The sequence below is a fragment of the Podarcis vaucheri genome, assembly GCF_965113315.1.
Source record: "Podarcis vaucheri genome assembly, chromosome: 2".
Taxonomy (NCBI): domain Eukaryota; kingdom Metazoa; phylum Chordata; class Lepidosauria; order Squamata; family Lacertidae; genus Podarcis; species Podarcis vaucheri.
In genome coordinates, this window is record NC_138760.1 from 117,398,827 (window position 1) to 117,420,301 (window position 21,475).

The following is a 21,475-nucleotide window of genomic DNA, read 5'->3' on the forward strand; positions in this document are numbered from 1 at the left end:
CAATAAAGCGAGATGAGCGCCACAACCCCAGAGTCGGTCACGACTGGACCTAATGGTCAGGGGTCCCTTTACCTTTACCTTTAAGTGACCATCAGTCACAGATGGTTTATTGCAGAGAGTTTGGGGTCCCTTCTAACTCTACCATTCTCTGATTCCATTATCCTTTATTTTCTGATATACTTATCAGGGGAGTCGCCTTGCCACTGGTGCTCTGAACATTATACAATATTTATACAGTAGCTGACACATAACAAGCTTGCAAATCACTTTATCAAATATACTGGAAAATTGCAAGAGGATTTCAACAAGTTACTAAAACCGGCTATAAAATCCTTTTAGAATCAGCTTGTTAACGGCTATCTTAGCATCTGTGGTGATTGCTCATGTGGTTAGAACAGGATATGAACCAAGCAAACAGCACCTTCATCCCCTAACCTTTGGTACCTACACATTTTAACAGTTGATCAGAGCAAAGCTCATTTGTGTTAATCAAAATTCGAGGCCCTACTGATTTTTCTAAGAGTCTGAAAGCAGGACTTGCCTTTTAGGAGTTTTATAAGTTTTATCTTAACTATATTTGCTTCATTTCTATGGTTTATTTTAGTGGCAGGACACTGGACTTTCATTGGAGTGGGGAGTGAAACCAAGTTAAACACACACAAAACTTTCAGTGTGAGCATCTCACTTTTATTAGAATACAGCCGAAGAGCACGAAGAAACAGCCAAATAGATACAGGAACTTTCCGAACAGCAAAAAAGGTACCAACAACAGCAGTTTTTAAAAAAGAACTATGCAAATCCCTGGGTACAATATGTAAAAAGAACAACCTAAGAAAAGGCAACAAAAAAAAGAGTATTATGGCACCCTAAATAACAAATTTATTATGGCATAAGCTTTTGTGGACTACAGCCTACGTTGTTAGATGCAGAAAAGGAAATCATAGTTGGCAAGTATATATGAGAAAATGATTAGGTGGGAGCTGGATGGCAATGAGGTGTGAAAATTATAATCAGTGATAACAGGCAGTTTAAATGTATGTTCAGCTGGCACAGTGAGAAAGTTACAATACCAAAAGTGGGAAATAGAACAGAGAACCTCCACTGCTTAGTCAGCCCAATGCACTTTGGTTTCTAATTTTGTCAGGGGCGCTGCAAAACAAAGCAACACAGTATTTTTGCATGCTCTGTCACCAAGGGGTTTTGCATAGAACACAGCACATAGAAAACCAGAGAGTATTGTGTTCTGTGACAGTGCCTCAAGGGAGATTCGTGCGGGGCTGAATTTATTTATTTTGATGTTGGTGCCTTCCCTCCACTTCAGTGCCAAACTGCTGTGCCACCAATGGAGTGTGTGTGTGTGCTTGTGTGCTTGCGTGCGCATGTGCCATTGCCCACCTGACGCCCTGCAGATGTTCTAAACTCCATATGGCCATGCTGCCTGAGGACGATGAGAGTTGTAGTCCAAAACATCTGGATGGTACCAGGTTGCCAACAGTATTGATAGAGACATCCCAACAAAGCAATGCACGTTGCATTCCACACCACTTCACCACCCCCCAAAAAAATGCATGCACCGAAAACATGTCCTGATTAATTCCACACCCAGCATTGCATCGATAGGCATGGAAGCTGAGGGAAGTGTTCAACTAATGCGTCCCGCCAGCACCAGGATTTCTACTTGCACAATGAGACTTTCCCCTTGCCATAGAGCGTTGGAAGGACCTCAAAAATAGGTTGGGGGAGCAGGGGAGCAGAGGGAGAGAATATTCCATCATGCAAGGAGAAATCCCAGTGCGTCACTAGGTTGGCTACAGCCCCATACATACAACTGCTGCAATCGTTTGTGCGCCTTTCCCTAAAAAGAAACAGGGTCACATGCTTAACCACCTGACCAGTACTTAAGATTTCCATACAGGAAGATGCCCTGAGGCCGTTCCCACCCAATGATTTAAGTAGAGGAAGCAAGGAGGGAGCTGGCCACAGACCCCAACTTACAAAGGGGAATGTATTGCAATAGGAAGTAAGAATGCTAAGGAATTGCAAATCCAGGGAATGCCTACAAAGAGGAGATTCCTCAGAAATCATAGTACAGTGGTACCTCAGGTTACATACGCTTCAGGTTACAGAATCTGCTAACCCAGAAATAGTACCTTGGGTTAAGAACTTTGCTTCAGGTTGAGAACAGAAATCATGCAGCGGCAGCGGGAGGCCCCATTAGCTAAAGTGGTGCTTCAGGTTAAGAACGGTTTCAGGTTAAGAATGGACCTCTGGAACGAATTAAGTACTTAACCCGAGGTACCACTGTATCTTTTATCAAAAACCAGAGATACCACTGTAATCCCAAGGTTAAATAAGCCCAGCCTCTACCAGTTTGTGCTGGATATCTTCTGGTTCTAACTGGCATATTTTGATAGCCCCCTTCCTAACCCAAAACCAGGGATAGATTTCTTCTCTGTTGAATGCGGCTGGAGGGAAGGTAAAGATTAAGGTTTCAGCATCGGTGGCATTGCAAAATGACACCTCCCCTTTGTCGTAATCTAGATACACCTGGATCTTCTTGAGGGGTTTTGGCACGGTCAAGGGAATAGGACCTTGAAGGGTGAAGGCCCTGTACCCCTTGTCTAACCCAACTCTGTCTAGGCCTACTCCCCAGATTCCGGCATCAGGTTTAAAGTCCAGAGGGCCCTTCCTCTCCACAGATTTTCTGGCCACCCCAGCACCCCATTCTTTCGCCTTTTCCACATCAACTTCCCAGTAGACTCTCCCCGAGGTGTATCCGTTTAAGCCCAGCAGACACTGACGGTTCTCAAATCTCTCAGGGTGATAAGGCATCTCCTCAGGCGACTCGTGCGACTCCCAGGCACTCCCCTGGTCCTCTGAAAGGACCAGCGAGGTGTGTGCTGTGTCAGGATCCAAGTACACAAATTCTGCAAGAGGAAGGGGAGGTTATAGGATGGCTAAGCTGCTCTGCTGAAAAAAGAATTACTGTATTTATTTCCAAATATATACTACTTGATATAATAAAAAATCTATGCCGTTTACTTTTTAAAAATTGTAATAAAAATGTACTGTTTTTATTGTAATTATTTGTATGATGTATAATAGATGATAGATGGAAATAAAATACTATCAATGTTTAGTTGTTTTTTAATTATTGGTTTTCCTAGGTTTTTAGTGTTTCTTATTTTTATCGGTAAGCTGCCTTGATGTAACGATCTCAAGCAAGCCTCGATAAGAATTAATGACTCCCTGGCAGTTTTATGGTGCGTTCATTTACAAGTTACACTCAGAGAGTGGCTCCCAGCCTGCCGCTCTTGAAAGGAGTTGCTCATTCTGAAACTCCGCCTTGGTCACAACAGAAAATATGCCAGTGACCAGCCTTTCCCCTGTTGCACTTCCATTGCATTCTGACCTTTACAGTTCTCCTGGAATGAGGAGGAGGAGGGGGGAATTCCCACACCCCTCTCTCAAAGGAGGAACTCTGACCTCTGACTCTCTGCTGGTTGCCTAGCAACTTCCCTACTGCCATCTATTTCTCCCCCTTCTTGTGAGCTGCCCATGTCTGCTCTAGCTGAGTCAGAGAACTCTTGGTGAAGGGGGAGAGTCGAGCCCACTTCCTCCTGCTCTGTCTGCCATCTTTCGTCTCCAAAGTCAGAATCTGTCTCTCCTTGTACTAGCAATCTTTCATCTCCCAAGTCCGACTCTTCCTCCTCCGATTCAGCCATGCCCCTGACACTTGAGGCTGTCAGGGGGAAAGGCAGAATATAAATAAATACATAAGAGGAAGAAGAATTTCCTTCACCTTTAGCCATGATTGCAAGGGATGCTGGGTTCAGCAGCATCTGGAGGGGAAAGGTTGCCCACATCCTTTGAGTACCATGACCATTTCTGGGCTCCATCACCATAGTAACCGTAACAGCATCCCAATAAGGGCCATGGTGTACAACTGCCATCACAAGGGAGCCTGTTCGTGGATCTGCCACACCAAGTCCAGTTTGACTCTCAGTTATCCCTCAGTGAACTCACCTTTTTCATATTTCTTCAGGACTTCGTTTCTGGCTTTCCACAGCTCAGTTGCCATCTGATCTAGAAAGGGCAGGGAGGATAACAGAAAGCATTAGAATAGGGGTCCCTAAACCCTTTTGTGGATGAACTTCAGTGATGTTTTCTGCAGCTTGTCTGAGGATTGGTGACTGAAGATGAGGGACTGCAAATCCATCACACCAAATATTTCTACTGATTTTTAATTGCATGTTTGTGGTTGTAATTTAATGTGCTGTATCGCAATTTAAATTCTGCTCTGCTGCAGGTGAATGGGCACTGAAGAGAGCTGTGAGGAGGAAGGGGCCTTCTCAAGAGTAGGGGTCCACCAAGGGCATCACGGCCAAAGGTGCTCCAGGACTGTGAGCCAGGATTGAAGCCGATAGCCTTGTTCCACTCTATCACAGGAAGTGAACCATCCACTCCTCTCCTGCTTACTGATACCTTTGAATTTCTGAAACGTCTTCTTCAAAGTTTTATTTAGCTCAGTGATTTCGTAGTATTTGTTTTCCAGATCCCCAGAACTGTTTTCCTTATAATGTTCTTCACCAAACCTGGAGAGGGGAAAACAATAGCATGCTGTTCACTTGTCTTCTGTTGGTTTGCTTCTGCAAAGATGAACTTTTGAGGAGCACAAAATTACACACACACACACACACACACACACACACACACACGTGTCACTGAAGGTATTGAACCATCAGGAAAACAGCCCAAGTGTATCTTCCACCACACTTACGTTAAGATGGTGATAACGGACAGATCAAAAGGAAGGAGGCCATGATTAGTGCAAAAGATCCTCTGGAGAGAGGCATAAAAAATTCTACTTGTGGAAGGTGGAGGGAGGAGGCAAAAGGATGAGATACATACCAGTTGATTCTTGACCTCCTCTGCAAAATGAATGAGCCGTGTGTTTTCATAGCTATGTTATTTTGTCTGACACCGAGGAAAAGATAAGAGGATTTGATTTATCAGATGTTTGGAAGCTGTGGCTGGCTGGTTACGTGGGAGCCGGTTGAAGTCAAATCCTTCGAAGACAGAGGTCCTTTGGCTGGGTCGGGACGATATGGGATTGGGGGGGGCAACTCCCATCTCTTGCGGGGGCGCAATTAGTGCCAGCACCATCCGTTAAGAGTTTGGGTGTAATCTTCGACACCTCCCTTTCCATGGAGGCGCAGATTGCAGCTATAACAAAGGCGGCATTTTTTCATCTCCGCCAAGCTAAGCAGTTGGCTCCTTACCTCTCTCGCCCTGACCTAGCCACTGTGATCCACAAGACGGTCACCTCCAGACTGGATTATTGTAACTCGCTCTATGTGGGGCTGCCCTTGAGACTGACCTAGAAACTCCAGCGGGTGCAGAATGCCGCGGCGAGACTCCTTATGGGGTCCTCGCTGCGAGATCACATTCACCCGGTGCTATACCAGCTGCACTGGCTCCCGGTGGAGTACAGGATGAAGAAGAAGAAGAAGAAGAGTTTGGATTTGATATCCCGCCTTTCACTCCCCTTCAGGAGTCTCAAAGCGGCTAACATTCTCCTTTCCCTTCCTCCCCCACAACAAACACTCTGTGAGGTGAGTGGGGCTGAGAGACTTCACAGAAGTGTGACTGGCCCAAGGTCACCCAGCAGCTGCATGTGGAGGAGCGGAGACACGAACCCGGTTTCCCAGATTACGTGACTACCGCTCTTAACCACTACACCATACTGGCTCAGATTTAAGATGCTGGTTTTAACCTTCAAAGCCCTATACGGCCTAGGACCTTCGTACCTACGGGACTGCCTCTCCTGGTATGTCCCACAGAGGAACTTACAGTCTTCAAACAAAAACATCTTGGAGGTCATGGGCCACAGGGAGGTTAGGCTGGCCTCGACCACACCTATCTCAACACACCAGGTCTGGGAACAACGTTTATGTAGGACCACAAACGTGAAATGGATTTTATATTTATGAAAAGTAACAGAGGTGCTGAATGTGAGGAAACTAGCAAGGTCGGCTGTGAGAATGGACTAACATCAAGAGAAGGATGAAGAGGAGTTTAAACAAGAATGAAGTGGTTACATCAGGAAGTAATGAACATATGTTTGCAACAGGAGTGGGAAAACATTTTGTATTAAATTTAAATAATTTGGACTGGTTTGTAATAATTTGGAAAACCAATAAAAATAATACATATAAGATACATACCAGTTGGTGAACGTTTCATCTTCCTAGAAGAAGGAGAAACAGAGAAAACGAGTAGTCAAGTTTGTAGGGAGATGAAAAAAGGATATCTATAAAGTTGTAAAAAGTCAACTCCCATTAAAATCCATCGGGATCCCAGTTTGGTGTGTCTTACTATTTTGCAGGGCTCTGTGGTGACGTGAGAGAATTTCCACCCCGCAAGTGCACCGGTGCCGCTGTTTTTAAGGAATTATTCCGCCAGCCTCATGTTTAATTGTAGCACAGAGATTGGTGCAACTAGGAACTGCAGTTGCCACACAGTGAGCAGATTTAATCCATCAGGAGTTGTAATGGATTGTGCTGCACAGGGTTCAGTTCCCCACAACAGGACAGGGATTATAACTGCAAATGAACTGTCAGGGAACTGACATCAGAGGGAAAGGAGGTGATAGGGCTCCCAGAGACTGGGAGAGACTCAACAGACAAAGCAGGGACCAGCAGGGGGAGCGCGGGGTCTCTGGAGCAGGATCTCAGGGATACTGAGAGAGATGCAGCAGCGCAGGCAGGAAGCAGGGGGGAGAAAGGGGTGAGAGACACGTCCAGTGAAAATAGTGGGGAGGTGTCAGAAGCAATTGCAGGGAGACCCATGCTTCGTCGGAAGCTGTCACGTCGTGAGTCCAGGAGACGTGTTTCCGTTAAGGAACTTCTTTGTTGGAGGCGTTTCCGCAAACAGCCACTGTCGGACTCTAACAGTGACTAGAGCAGACATGTCTGAGGAGCTCTGTCACACACAGAGGTTTGTGGGGCCGCACAAACTCTGAAGGGGCACCATTTTAAGCACAAGCAGCTAATCATCCCCTAATAGCAGTCCGACAGTCTCTGTACGCTGCCTGTGCAGGAGAAAGCATCATGAGCGACCCAGCCGGAGCCGGAGGAGCTGATCCAAGCTTGGAAGAAAGATGCCGAGCATTGGAGGTCCAACTGGCGCTGCAGACGGCGAGGCTCGAGGAGAGGAGGGCTCAAGATGCAGACAAGAAGGGGAGAACCACTCAGTTCCCCAGAAAGGTACCAGGATTGGTGCAGAAGTTTGGGGGGGACCCCAAGGATTACCATGCCTTTAGGACTGAAATGCAATATGCCCTGAATGTCCAGTTTGATGAGTTCCCTGATGAGGAATCTCGAGTTGCTTTTGTAATTGGGCATCTTGAGAAGGGCGCGCGAGACTGGGTTCGACCCCTGATGGCAACGCACAACGATATCCTAAAGGACACTATGAAATTTTTTCGTGCAATGGATATCATGTTTTCCAGCGACGTTGAGGAAGGGGCGGTGCGCAGACAGTTAATGGCTTGCAAGCAGGGAAGCAGATCTGTCCGTGAGTACTGGACTGAATTTACCATGCTGATTCACAGATTGGGGTGGGATTTATCGGCAGCACCCATTCAGATGCTATTTGAAGAAGGTCTTTCTTCAGCTGTGAAAGACGAGCTGGCCAGGAGCCCCAGGGCGGTGTCTATGGATCAGCTGACCAAATCTGCGCTGACCATTGGAGCGCGCCAGGAGGCAAGAGCCTTGGAGAGGCGGGAAGGTAGAGGGGAACGTTGGAAGGAGTTACGCATTCCAGACATTCCTGAGCCAGCTTTCCCGCCGGCAGAGCCGATGGAAATCGGAACAGCCCGCGCGCGCGCAGTTTCAAAGCCCAGTGAGGGGGCGAAGAAGGAGGGAAAGGGAGCCCGGAAATGCTATCTCTGCCAACAGCCAGGCCACTTTGCCAGAGTCTGCCCCCAGAGGAAGGAATGGCAAGGAATGGTGGGGGCTGTTGAGGGGGAAGAGCAGGGAGAAACGGAGCAGGTAAAAGCCAACGCCTGGTTGCCATCAGGGCACGGCAGCCAGGCCAAAGAGCAGTGAAAGTGCCCCTTCCCCAAGTGCCAGTGCCAGAAGCTCCTCGACCGGCTCTAGTGATTGAAGTGTCGCTAGAGCTGCAAAATGGACACCCCCTAAAAATAAAGGCACTGTTGGACTCAGGCAGCTCCTGCAATTTTATGAGCAAGGAGTTTGCTGCTGAACACCAGATACAGACTATCCCTTTAAGCAACCCCCTGCAGGTGACCACGATCGATGGCAGGGAACTGTTGGGAGGAGGAGTCAGCTTGCAGACCATCCCAATGATAATGAGGGTGGCAAGGCACACAGAACTGATAGCGTTTAATGTGGCCACCTTGGGAGGTGCTCCCATTATTTTGGGAATGAGCTGGCTAGCCCTACATGATCCGCTGGTGGGCTGGCATCAAAGAGTGGTTTCCTTCGGTTCCGCACATTGCTTAGAACACTGCAGGGGGGAAAAGGGGTCAGCAGGGGCCCAAGCCACCCTGGCAGGGACTGAAGTAGTGGAGAAGGGGAAGGTGCCACCACAGTATGCTGATCTCAGCGACGTGTTCAGCGAGAAGGAAGCTGACCAACTACCTCCGCATAGACCCTTTGATTGCCAGATCAATTTACTCCCTGGAGCACAGCTTCCTGTAGGCAAGTTGTATGCCATGTCAGACAGGGAAATGCAGGAGTTGCGAGCGTTCATTGACAAGAACCTGAAGAGGGGCTTCATCAGAGAGTCCAAGGCAGCGGGGGGTAGCCCAGTGTTTTTTGTGGACAAAAAAAACACGGACAAGCCGAGGCTGGTATGTGACTTCCGGGCCTTAAATGCAGTGACAGAGCCGGCGGCTTTTCCTATGCCCAGGATTGATGATATTTTGACCAGGGTGCGGAAGGGAAAGATTTTTACAAAGCTGGACCTAAGGGGGGCGTACAACCTGATACGTATAAGGAAAGGGGATGAATGGAAGACCACCATGTTCACCCCTTTGGGGGCATTTGAATACTTAGTTATGCCTTTTGGATTACAAACCGGCTCCGCGTGTTTTCAAGCTTTCATGAACCACGTACTGGGGCCTTTGCTCTACAAGAATTGCGTGGCCTTCTTAGATGACGTGTTGGTGTATTCGGAGAATGAGGAGCAACATGTGAGAGACGTCAGAGAAGTGTTGAGCAGGCTGCAAGCCAACCGACTGTGGGTGAAACTGGAGAAGTGTCAGTTTCATACCAAGGAGGTGGAATTCCTGGGGTACCGCTTGTCAGACAAAGGGTTGGCCATGGACCCCGGCAAGGTTCAAGCGGTGCTGGAATGGAAAACACCCAAGACCAAGAAGGATGTGCAGAGGTTCCTAGGGTTTGGAAACTTTTATCGTAAGTTCATCCGCAACTTCGCCCACCTGACGGCGCCCATCACGGACTGTCTCAGCAGCAAAAAGAAGTTTGTTTGGACGGGGGAGGCGGAGCGAGCGTTTGAGGAACTGAAAAGGGCCTTCGCCTCTGGCGAACAACTTCTACATGTGGATTTACAAAAAAAGCTGAGGGTCGAAACAGACGCGTCGGACCGAGCCATAGGGGCGGTGCTTCTTCTGCAGCCGGGGAAGGAGGGGTCGGAGTGGCGACCGTGTGCCTTCTTTTCGCGGAAGCTGAACAAGTCTGAGAGGAACTACACGGTGTACGACCGGGAACTTCTTGCAATTTATGAGGCCTTCCGGAGATGGAGGCACCTACTAATTGGTGCACAACAGAAAGTGCAAGTGTGCACGGACCATAAGAATCTAGAGTATTGGAGAACTGCGCGAGTGCTCAACCAACGGCAGTTGAGATGGGCCCAGGAGTTCTCCAAATTTAACTTTGAGATTTGTTACGTACCAGGCCCGGAGAACGTTAGGGCGGACGCTCTCTCACGCAAACCTGAATATTTGGAGGGAGAGGGTGTACCCGAAGAGACCCATGTCATTCCCGAGGACCGCTGGGTGTGTGGGGCGGCATTGGTGGGGCAAAGGGAACTGGTAGAGGGAACGGGGCAGGATGTATACGCCCAGGACAAACTCAGGAGTCTTAGGAGGGAGGGAGACAAACCCGGGGGTTTTGAGGAGAGAAATGGGGCGTTGTACTACAAGGGAGCGTTATACATACCTGAAGGGGAATTGAGGGAAAAGGTACTCAAGCAACTGCACGATAACCCCACAGCAGGGCATTTTGGGCAACACAAAACCATGTGGCTGGTTACCAGGGAATTCTGGTGGCCCAAGGTCAGGGAAGATGTGCGTGAATATGTGAGAGGGTGTGACCGTTGCCAACGAGCCAAGGGGGAGAGGCGGGCACCGGCAGGTTTATTAGAACCACTACCCACGCCGGAAAGACCGTGGGAGGCAGTGGCAATAGATTTTATGACTGATCTGCCCAGGTCCAAAGGGAAAACAGCCATTATGGTGGTGGTAGATCTGTTAACCAAGATGGCACACTTTATAGCCTGCTCACATGCGGTCACAGCAGAAGAAACCGCCAAATTGTTTGTGGAAAATGTGTTTAGGTTGCATGGCGCCCCCTTGAGGGTGGTTTCGGACCGAGGGAAACAATTTACTTCCAGGTTCTGGAGGAAGCTCATGAGCTTACTGCATGTAGAGGTTAATTTCTCTACTGCCCGTCATCCAGAAACCAACGGGCAGGCGGAAAGAGCTAATGGTGTCCTCCAGCAATATTTGAGGTGTTATGTTAATGACAGAGAGAATGATTGGGTGGAGAAGCTGGCGTTGGCAGAATTTGCTTACAACAATGCAGAGAACGTGTCCACGGGAATGAGCCCTTTTTTGGCCAATCACGGGTGTCATCCCCGAGCCTTCCCAGGGGGGGAGGGGGAGAACTGGAGCGTTCCAGCAGCAGAACAGTTCGTTGAAGAAATGGAAGCGATCCATCGCCAACTCCAACTTAATTTAAACCGAGCGAAGGAGGAATATAAGAGGCAGGCAGACAAAACCAGAAGGGAAGGGGAAAGCCTTAGGGTGGGAGACCAGGTGTGGCTGTCCACCCAAGGGTTACCATTTAAAGGAGGTTGTAAGAAGTTAAGACCCAAAAGACTGGGCCCATTTGAAGTCACGCAACAGGTCAACCCAGTGGCTTTCAGACTCCGGTTACCGAACCACATGAAGTTGCACCCAGTGTTCCACAGATCGTTGCTGTCACCGTATATAGGGGACAGAGAGGGGAGGGTCAATAGGGGACCAGCGATGGAGGAAAAAGAACACAGCTACCATGCAGCGGAGATCCTAGATTCCAGGTGGAAAGGAGAGCAAGTAGAGTATTTGGTAATGTGGGAAGGGGAACCGGAGTCGGAAAACACCTGGGTCAGGGCAGAGGATGTAGATGACGAGGTTCTAATTGAAACTTTTCATCAGAGATTCCCTCGAAAACCCCAGCCAGTGGCGAGGTTCCGGAGGGAATACTTCGCCACCACAGACGAAGAAGAGGAGTTGGAGGGGTTCTCCGATTCCGAGGTGGAGGAGGATTCAGCGAGTCGGAACAAAGACCGATGGAGGGAGATGTTCGAGACGTCGGAAGATGAAGAGGATTCGTTTCGGGGTTTCAGCTCCTCACCGCCCAGAGGAGAGGGAGGGGGCGGGGGGGAAGGGGGCCCTGGAGGGGAGGTGGATGTCAGGGAACTGACATCAGAGGGAAAGGAGGTGATAGGGCTCCCAGAGACTGGGAGAGACTCAACAGACAAAGCAGGGACCAGCAGGGGGAGCGCGGGGTCTCTGGAGCAGGATCTCAGGGATACTGAGAGAGATGCAGCAGCGCAGGCAGGAAGCAGGGGGGAGAAAGGGGTGAGAGACACGTCCAGTGAAAATAGTGGGGAGGTGTCAGAAGCAATTGCAGGGAGACCCATGCTTCGTCGGAAGCTGTCACGTCGTGAGTCCAGGAGACGTGTTTCCGTTAAGGAACTTCTTTGTTGGAGGCGTTTCCGCAAACAGCCACTGTCGGACTCTAACAGTGACTAGAGCAGACATGTCTGAGGAGCTCTGTCACACACAGAGGTTTGTGGGGCCGCACAAACTCTGAAGGGGCACCATTTTAAGCACAAGCAGCTAATCATCCCCTAATATGAACCATGTCTTAAATTTGCACTTTGAAAACCGCTCGTGCCGCTGCATGAGCAGTGCAAAATCCCATGTTGATTTCTGAAACCTGGGCTTCGCAATCCTCACTGCAGGAGCTTGCATTTTTTTTACAATGTTCTCACCTTGCAAAATTCAGCCCGTCGGTGACAATGTATCTTCTCTGCCTCACTGATCAAGACACTGACTTGGGACGGTCCTTTCAGGAGCTCAACCCCTAGCTGAGCACACATCTTCTCTGCAGCACTGGTCAAGACATCGAGCTGAGTCACATCCCTGCTATATTTGCTGTCGTCTTCCTCCTTCTTCTTTAAGATTGCGCTTTTCAGCTCTTCCAGGTAGAGCACCAGGAACTGCGCCTGATCCTTCAAAGACTGGCAGAAGTTTTCGACCTCAGTCACGAACACCTGGTGTGCAAGGCTTGCCTGATCCTGTGGTGGGACAGAAACAAAGAACAAGCCAAACAAGAAAATTATTCCTCGCAGCAGAACTGTAGGGGCAAACTATAGATGCTAAAACTACGATGACCGGATCATAGGCCTGCAAGCATCTTACCCACTGCCTTTCCCAAGAGATTTCATGTTATTATTTGGCTGCCTACACGCAATGCATTTAAAACACATGACTTAGCCCCACAGAATCCTGGGAAGTGTAGCTTGTTAAGGGTGTTGAGAAGCGTAGCACTGAGGGCTACAGTTCTCAGGATTCTTTGAATGAAGCTGTATGTTTTAAATGTATGGTATGTCCCCGGCAAATCAAGTTGATGGAATATGCCAAAATGGCGAAATTAACTGGAAAGCTCAGAAGCCAAGACAAGAAATTCAGAAAAGAATGGGAAACGTTTATTGTATACAGTGGTACCTCCGGTTAAGTACTTATTTCGTTCCAGAGGTCCGTACTTAACCTGAAACTGTTCTTAACCTGAAGCACCACTTTAGCTAATGGGACCTCCTGCTGCCGCCGCCGCGCCGCCAGAGCACAATTTCCGTTCTCATCCTGAAGCAAAGTTCTTAACCTGAAGCACTATTTCTGGGTTAGCGGAGTCTGTAACCTGAAGCGTATATAACCTGAAGCATATGTAACCTGAGGTACCACTGTATACACAAAAGTATTGTAAACAAGTTAACACACTGGCAGGATTTTAAGAACACCTGTAATTTTAGAAATATAATAGGAAAAACTGGTTGAAATTTTTTTGGAGTAGTAATGATAGGCAGTTGAAAAGAAAAATTAAGGAACCGGGGGGGGGGTGAAGGGAAGTCCTGGGATTTGGAGAATCCCTGTTTTTGGATTTGAAATTGTTTTGACATACAGTTTTGTGTGTGTGTGTGACTATTGTTTTTGTTATGGTGATTTTTACTTTTGTATAGTTGGAAGAAAATCTAATAAAATATATTTTAAAATAAAATAAAATAAATGTATGGTATGCCCAAAGCCTTTCTTTGATTTATTTCACACATACGTGAGTATTGCTCTGTTTTCCTTCGGACCACACCAGCGAGGCCGGGGGTGTGTGTGTGTGTGCCTTGTTGTCTGGGCCGCCCAGTACCTCCATACACACCACCCGAGCTTGCACCCTGGGGAGGCCACTTCATTGCTGCTAATGTTTGACTTCACCCTCAGAGGCGCACTCCAATGTCTCTTGTGACAGGCGGGTGCCAACAGCATGAGTAGAGAGATACAACAGCTGGTACTTTCATTCAGTGCAATGTATAAACAAGCCTCAAACTAGTGGGCAGTTCATACTGTCAGGGAGCTCTTTCTAATGTTCAGGCAAGAACTTTTTGTTCTTACGTGAGGACTGAAATAAAAAACGATGATGCGCTTTTTAATGGACTGGAAAGTGTGCAAGCAATGTGGTAGCTTAGGTAGCACTCTCATAAGACGGGCAGAGTGTAGTGGTTTGGACAGGACTTCTGTCCTGAGTACTCACAGCTTGGTTGTTCTGATGGTTTTATTATGCTGTTTTAGTGCATAATGAAAACACACACACACACACACACACACAGAGAGAGAGAGAGAGAGAGAGAGAGAGAGAGAGAGAGAGAGAGTAACTTGAACCCATTGGTTTGGGTCTTACCATCCAGAGCAACAGAAAATAAAATTTGGTCTCTTGAGTAAGTGCCTGACATTCAGTTACTTGAAAATGACTATCAAATAGCTTCTTAATTCTCTCTCTCTCTCCTCCTGGGGAATGAGATAAGGCATAGCAGTGGGGCAGGGACTTCTCCCAGTCCGCAGCAGGCCTCATATGCTGTCTGGTGTAAACCAAGCATCCATCTGTAGGTGCTGAGCGCTTATGCAAGACTTACCAGCAGTTCTTGGGCACCACATGCAACAACTTCTTTTAACTTTTCAACCAAAGCTTGTTGTTGCTTCAGCTTGCTCAGAATTTGCTCCTAAGATGAAGTTGTGAAGGGGAAGAGAGAATTGGATTTTAGTTTGTTCCTGCCTTCAGACACATTACAGTTAGACACAGTACAGGTGTAAGAACTTGGAGAAAAGGTCCTAGCCTTCAGGAGTCAAAGGTATCTGCAGTTTCCTCCCCCACCAGAAGCAGTAAGCCAGAATATAGCTCAGTCCCCCTGCCCACATTCAGGCTGCATTCATAGGACCGTTGGTTCTGTTTCTCTAACGGTTGAGTTCTACATTATGTCTGAGTTTCTACACGGAATAAAAGCCACTTCCAGACATATAGCAGAATATAGTGCAAATTTTATTGGCAAGCATTTTTTTCTCTGGATGCATATAACATGGAAAATTGGCTATATTCTGCTAGGCTACTGGAAGTGGTTGGTTGGTGCCTTGTACTCCTCCTTTCGGCAGCTCCTGCAGCCAAACTGGTGCCAAATGTATTGCTCTACTTTCTGTTATGGAAAAATCTAGGTATGAGGCTGCTCAGTCACCCAAGGCCACGGGTCCCTGCGGAATAAAGGAAGGAGTCCAGCCACCAACCGGAGCAAATAGCTGTAGACCAAAGTTTATTGCACAACAGGTTAAAAGAGGAATTTTGAACCCCGAGGATGGGGTGACAAGGACTTTTAAAACTTTCCCACCATATCCCAGAATACAGTTCGTACAGCATCATTGCTACATCACTGACATGTCACAAAAGAGGAGGGGTAGACAGGGATTACACTAGTTTAACCTTGGCAAACATGTCCGCCGGACAAGTCCTTGGTACAAGATTACCATAAGCAGACATGGCAGGGCAAGACCCAGGTACAGTGGTACTTCAGGTTACATACTTAATTCGTTCCGGAGGTCCGTTCTTAACCTGAAACTGTTCTTAACCTGAAGCACCACTTTAGCTAATGGGGCCTCCTGCTGCTGCCGTGCCGCCGGAGCACAATTTCTGTTCTCATCCTGAAGCAAAGTTCTTAACCTGAGGTAATATTTCTGGGTTAGTGAGTCTGTAGCCTGAAGCACATGTAACCTGAAGCGTATGTAACCTGCGGTACCACTGTATAAGATTAGCATAGGCAAACACCTCTGAAGTCCCACAACACAAAGTACAATAGAACTTCCTTTGCATGTTTGGAGCCTGAGGCAAGTCTGGTGATGAGCTCTGGCTTCCCTTGGAGAACAATGATCCCAGCAATTATCACCTCTAGGCATTTCCTGGAGTGTATACATGTCTTCAAGTTTGGGGAGGTGGCAGCAGAAAAAGTCCCTTTTCCAAGGGCAAAATGGTGTTGGAATGGAGGAACTTGGCAAAGGTGTTGATTTTATACAATTCATAGGTAAAGTACCTGACCGTTAGGTCCACTCACGGACAACTCTGGGGTTGTGGCGTTCATCTTGCTTTATTGGCCGAGGGAGCCGACGTTTGTCCGCAGACAGCTTCTGGGTCATGTGGCCAGCATGACTAAGCTGCTTCTGGCAAACCAGAGCAGCGCATGGAAACGCTGTTTACCATCCCGCCACAGCAGTACCTATTGATCTACTTGCACTTTTACGTGCTTTTAAACTGCTAGGTTGGCAGGAGCAGGGAACGAGCAACGGGAGCTCACCCCGTCGCGGGGATTCGAACCGCTGACCTTCTGATCGGCAAGCCCAAGAGGCTCAGTGGTTTAGACCACAGCGCCACCCGTGTCCCTATATATTTCATAAAGCTAGGTATATTCCCTGAGCTGTCAAGTCGAAAGGATACATTCAGGTATAATATTTTTAACTGTTAACAACTTTAAAGATGCCCCCCCCATAATTTCCATAACACTTTCCTTTGGACCACATCCGTGAGGCCGAGGGGGGGTGTAGTGAGTGGGACTATCCATCCCCCCTGACCATTCCTCCTAGACTTGGCCAGGAAGGGGGAGAGATCTGTAGTTGTTGCAAATCGAAGGCCAAACGGTAAAGCTGCCAAACACCTCCTTTCCTGGACCACCCTTGTATGGTGTTCAAGGAGGAAACCCCCCCCTTTGATATTTACCGGGTTGGCCCAGCCCTGAGTCACTTTACCGAGACGCAGACAGAAATTCAACAGGTAGGTATCCAAACGGTCAGGCACCAGTTTAGCTTCCCCAAGCAAAGGCACAGAGTAGAAAAGACAAAAAGTCCTTTTCCAAGTTTATCGACCAAGCCACTCAAAAAGTTGCATGTTTCTTAGAAGGTTACAAACAAAAAATAAAAACATTGTAGAATATAACTAGCTAAAACCATATTCACACAGCAACAATAGTTCAAAAGGCTCTTCCTTTGTTCTGAGGCTTCTCTTACAAATACCAGGCTCCGAAACTGTAAATTACTTTATAGCTTCCTGTGCCTTATTTACAACCCAATCTACACCTAGCTGTGCCAGGGTCTGCAAATCAGATAAGCTCTCATCCTGCCTAGAGTCAAGATGGAATTTACTCACACTTCTAGAGAAAGGGAGTTTTAAGTTTAAAGAGACCAAACAACTGTTGCAGGAATTTATGTATATGTTGGGGGGGGTTGCCCCTCCAGCAGATATCCTGCACATGCAGCCCACTACCAAAATCAGCACAATCGCTTTTGTGACTTTTGTGATTTGTCCCCACAAAACACTTCAAGACAGCTTCTTCCTGTCTATTCAAAGGGCATTTGCTGCACGATACCAAATGTAACATTTCACTGATAAATGTATCTGTGTACTGGCTCACTGGGAAAACTTCAAAAATTCATATAGACATGTGAGCTCAGCTACTCAGCAGCCCCTCTGCCTGAGTGATAATTCCTGGCATCCTGATACCTGAGTGCCAGACAGGTAGCCATTCCAGAAATAACAAACCCAGATGAAGACAAAAGGGTGTGATTAACTTGGCTGGGAAACAGGGAAATGTAAATATCTCTTTTGTTACACTTGATGGGTGTTTGGTAGAGGGCAAGGGGAACCATGGGGCAGGGTCCAGGATGCTCAGATTACTGCCACCAGATCTCCCCTTTCATGATGTAACCGTGATGTATGAGTGATGTAGTTTGGGGGGGTAACATGGGATTAGCAGCTAATAAAAGTTTGGGGGTGCTTTTGTTCAGGGCTTCCATCTTGTTCCACCTTGTGGCAGGTGGGAGTCCTGTCACGATAGTCTTCAATAAAGACCAAGCCTACTGGCTGCTGTTTTGCTCTGGTATTCCTGACTAGTGTCCTTGTTTTTTTGTCCAAGGGAGCCCTCAGATTTCTCCGTTAACACAACCATTCCCCAGAAGGCCACAATTTTATCTCTCCCACAATGCCTCACTCCTGCGTGAACCAGCGTTTGGCATACTGAGATTTCCCAACTTCACTACAGGGGGTCTTGTAGCCTGGGCAGCCCAAGACCTCCATAGACACTGCCCAGACTGGCACGCCAGGGAGGTCACTTTGATGTTGCTAATGCAGTGGTTTGACTTCAAAACAACCACATAATCTAAAAAGGGAGAGGGAGGAACCCTTATACAGTGGTACCTCTGGTTACATAATTCGTTCCAGAGGTCCATTGTTAACCTGAAACTGTTCTTAACCTGAAGACCACTTTAGCTAATGGGGCCTCTCACTGCTGCCACGCCGCTGCCATGCAATTTCTGTTCTTATCCTGAAGCAAAATTCTTAACCCGAGTTACTATTTCTGGGTTAGCGGAGTCTGTAACCTGAAGCGTATGTAACCCGAGGTACCACTGTACTTTCCCAGCTTAGTTTGCTTCTCATGCAACTGGTTTACCACACAGGCACCACGTAAGGGAATAATAATAATAATAATAATAATAATAATAATAATAACAACAACAACAACAACAATAATAACAATAATAATAATAATAATAATAATAATAATTTCTCCTGCCACTCTGGGCGGCTCCCAACAGAATATTAAAAATATGATAAAACATTAAACATTAAAAACTTCCCTAAACTGGAAACTTTGGCCACAGTGCACCCAAGCGCTTCTTGCTTTGCCATGGCACACCTAAGCCCCACACATTCTAATAAGAGGATAGGGGCCGCAGCAGACAGTGCTGAGGGAAATACACATTCACAAGTGACAAGGACAAAACTTGGGGTAGGATACTTAAATTTCTCAACTTCGCTAGCTCTGCTAGTTCAGAATTCGTCAAGTTCAAGCAAGACCACAGCCAGGCCAATTGAAGCAAAACAGCGGCTTGGAAGCCTGATCTTTTACTGTTGCAACAAGGTTCCAACTCCCAATAAAAAAAAACAAGGAAGAAGAAACCCAGAATAAAGGACCCCTGAGTAAATCTCATAGGAATGTGTGCAGCTGTTGTTACCTGGTTTCAAAACTTTCAGCACAGCTCGACCTAGTCAGAATTCTTGGATGCTTGACGGATAACACCCAAGGTTCTGAGTAGAAGGCAGGCATGAAGGGGCTGAAATAAAAATTAAAAATGAAAGAAGGTTCACACACATCTGTGTTCTGGCTTGCCTGCTCCAAGGTGGATATTGAGGCTTACAACTCATGCAGATAGCCTTTTAGTTGGACCAGAGGAAATTAGAAAGGAAATTAGAAGGGGGGGGCGGGAAAGAGAGAGATTAAAAATTAATATTCTGGAATATTGCACTTTGCGTTTAGTGTAAAAATCTGCCAGAAGCAATTTAATTACAGTATACATGCAAGTTGGGTCACTCAAAGCATCAGGAGTTTTTTCCCAGGAAGTTCCAAGCATATCAGACGCCTTATATAAAGGCTTTTCAAAGTTTCGCTAACAGCAGGCAGAAAAGTACAGAGTAGGTTGAAGGGCGCAGACTCTTGCTGTGAAGACAGCATAAGGGCTGCTTTTTTCAGTTTCGTTTTCTGAAAACTCATGACTTACATGTCCTCCTAACCTCACCCAGACTTTTGTTAGAACTTGAGAAGTGATGAGGCCCAGGCAGCTTTCCCCCAACAACATACTGATTAAATAAATAAATGAAACAGGGATAGGAAGCAAGGGAATAGGAATGGAAAGCTCTTATAGGAGGCAGAAGCGAATGTGAAATGACCAGGGCAGGGGGAGGGATGAAAGAAAACTAACAGTTTGGGGATGAGGAATAAGTTGAATGCAAAAGGGGATTGGGAGAAGAAATTACAGGAGATGGGTAAAAATAATTTGAGAGAAAGGTGGGGATGGGAAGGGATCACTAAATTCTGCCTAACATGGGGAGGCTGAGTCACAATACCTCCAGAGCAGATGGAGGAAAACTGAGCTATGGAACTGCTTGCCACAAGGAAGATATTGTGGGAAAGATTTCAGCTATTTCCAAAGATGGATCAGAGAGCAGTAAAAAGTGATGTTAGTAATTGCCAGCTGATTATGCCAACCTCGGCCTCCATTTTGTGTCTGGCTCTGCCTTTACACCGCCATGTGTTTTTTTGGCATTTAATAAGTCTGGCAACTTGTTTTTCAATTTAGGGCTACAGATTTAAACAAATGAGAGATGTGATTTGGCAAAAGACGTATTTCTTTTTGTTAACTGATACAGATTCTGCCACATTAAAAAGTTTAAAACATTGATAAATAAAATAATATATGTTCTGAAGGCATAAGGTTAGACCATCACGAACACATCCTTTCAGGTCTGCTGATTATATAAAAAAACCCACTCACTGCCCCTTTTTTTGGTGCCTTAATTTAATATTGCGTGTTGTCATTTTTCTTTTTTATGGCTAGCGGCCTCAAAAGTTGAATGGGTCTCTCTGGACATCTTAAAGGGCACTGAGGCAGAGTCCTAGCTGAAATTTGACTTTGGGCAAGACGCAACCTATTCTAAAGAAACTTTAATAACAATTACAGTGGTACCTCGGGTTAAGAACTTAATTCGTTCTGGAGGTCCATTCTTAACCTGAAACCGTTCTTAACCCAAGGTACCACTTTAGCTAATGGGGCTTCCTGCTGCCGCCACACGATTTCTGTTCTCATCCTGAGCTAAAGTTCTTAACCCGAGGTACTATTTCTGGGTTAGTGGAGTCTGTAACCTGAAGCGTATGCAACCTGAAGTGACTATAACCTGAGGTACCACTGTACATAGTTTTGCCACCACCCCCCTCTATCTGAAAGCTCCGTCTATTATTACCTTTCGCTCGTCAATAGCTTTCTGTATGGGCAGGATGGTGTGGTCCTGATGCAGAACCTCACACTTTGCCCAGATCAGGATGCTGTCCTCTTGGCAGAAAAGTGTCAGAGGCTCCTTGTGCGAAGGGCATGTGCTCTCGGACGTGGCTGACTCTTTCAGGCTTCCCCAGGTGATCTGCCGACTTGCCTCCACCATGTTCTTCAGCGGCCCGTTTTGCTGCAGCTCGGCCTTCAAGAAACCCTTCTGGCACCGAGGGCAGCAGACGTTCTTAAGGCAGCCTTTCCAGTGCTTGGTGATGCAAGCGTTGCAGAAGTTATGCCCGCATCCGATGAGCATCACTGGGTCCATGAAGTCCTTCAGGCAGAGGGAGCAAGCGAGCTCATTGAGAAGGGACTGGACTGGGTTTGCAGAAGCCATGGCTTTGCTTGTAGAGAGAAAGAGAAAACTGAAGCTGCCAACAGTTTCCCCGCTTCAAAGAGTGAGAAGGAGGAGGAGAGGGGAGTGTCAGTTCTTGTACTGGGATTCTGTATTGTGATGACTTGCAACCCGCCCACTCCAAAAAAAGAGAGAGGCACACCTACCTACCCCCGCTCTTTTGGTGGGCACAAGTTTGACTCTGGCCATATTTACACAGGGAACTACTTCAGTTTGATTAAGAACTATAATACAGTGATACCTCGGGTTGCATATGCTTCAGGTTACAGACTCTGCTAACCCAGAAATAGTGCTTCAGGTTAAGAACTTTGCTTCAGGATGAGAACAGAAATCGTGCTCTGGCGGTGTGG

At 47.1% G+C, this 21,475-nt stretch overlaps 1 protein-coding gene across 2 annotated transcripts; it reads right to left on the reverse strand.

Annotated features, from left to right (window-relative positions):
* Positions 1-665: 665 nt before the first annotated feature.
* On the reverse strand, positions 666-21,168 carry LOC309524895 (E3 ubiquitin-protein ligase TRIM39-like). 2 transcript variants are annotated; one of them, XM_082210106.1, is made up of 7 exons: positions 20,691-21,168; positions 14,497-14,583; positions 12,310-12,615; positions 6,228-6,250; positions 4,486-4,595; positions 4,027-4,086; positions 666-2,927 (listed from the first exon to the last, which is right to left on the reverse strand). In XM_082210106.1, exons 1-7 carry the CDS (start codon positions 21,105-21,107, stop codon positions 2,347-2,349), a joined length of 1,584 nt encoding a protein of 527 aa, XP_082066232.1. In that variant the 5' UTR covers positions 21,108-21,168; the 3' UTR covers positions 666-2,346. The 2 variants fall into 2 exon arrangements, with proteins under 2 accessions (XP_082066232.1, XP_082066233.1); XM_082210107.1 differs by lacking the exon at positions 666-2,927 and adding an exon at positions 2,935-3,742.
* Between the last annotated feature and the right edge of the window lie 307 nt (positions 21,169-21,475).

What these genes read in the sequence shown, in the direction of transcription:
- LOC309524895 (XM_082210106.1), bottom strand. Translation starts at nt 21,107, where the DNA reads ATGGCTTCTGCAAACCCAGTCCAGTCCCTTCTCAATGAGCTCGCTTGC. An exon ending in AAGCTATTGACGAGCGAAAG is followed by an intron (nt 14,584 to 20,690) that starts GTAATAATAGAC and finishes ACTTCATCTTAG; the next exon opens with GAGCAAATTCTGAGCAAGCT. An exon ending in GACGTTTCAGAAATTCAAAG is followed by an intron (nt 4,087 to 4,485) that starts GTATCAGTAAGC and finishes TGCCCTTTCTAG; the next exon opens with ATCAGATGGCAACTGAGCTG.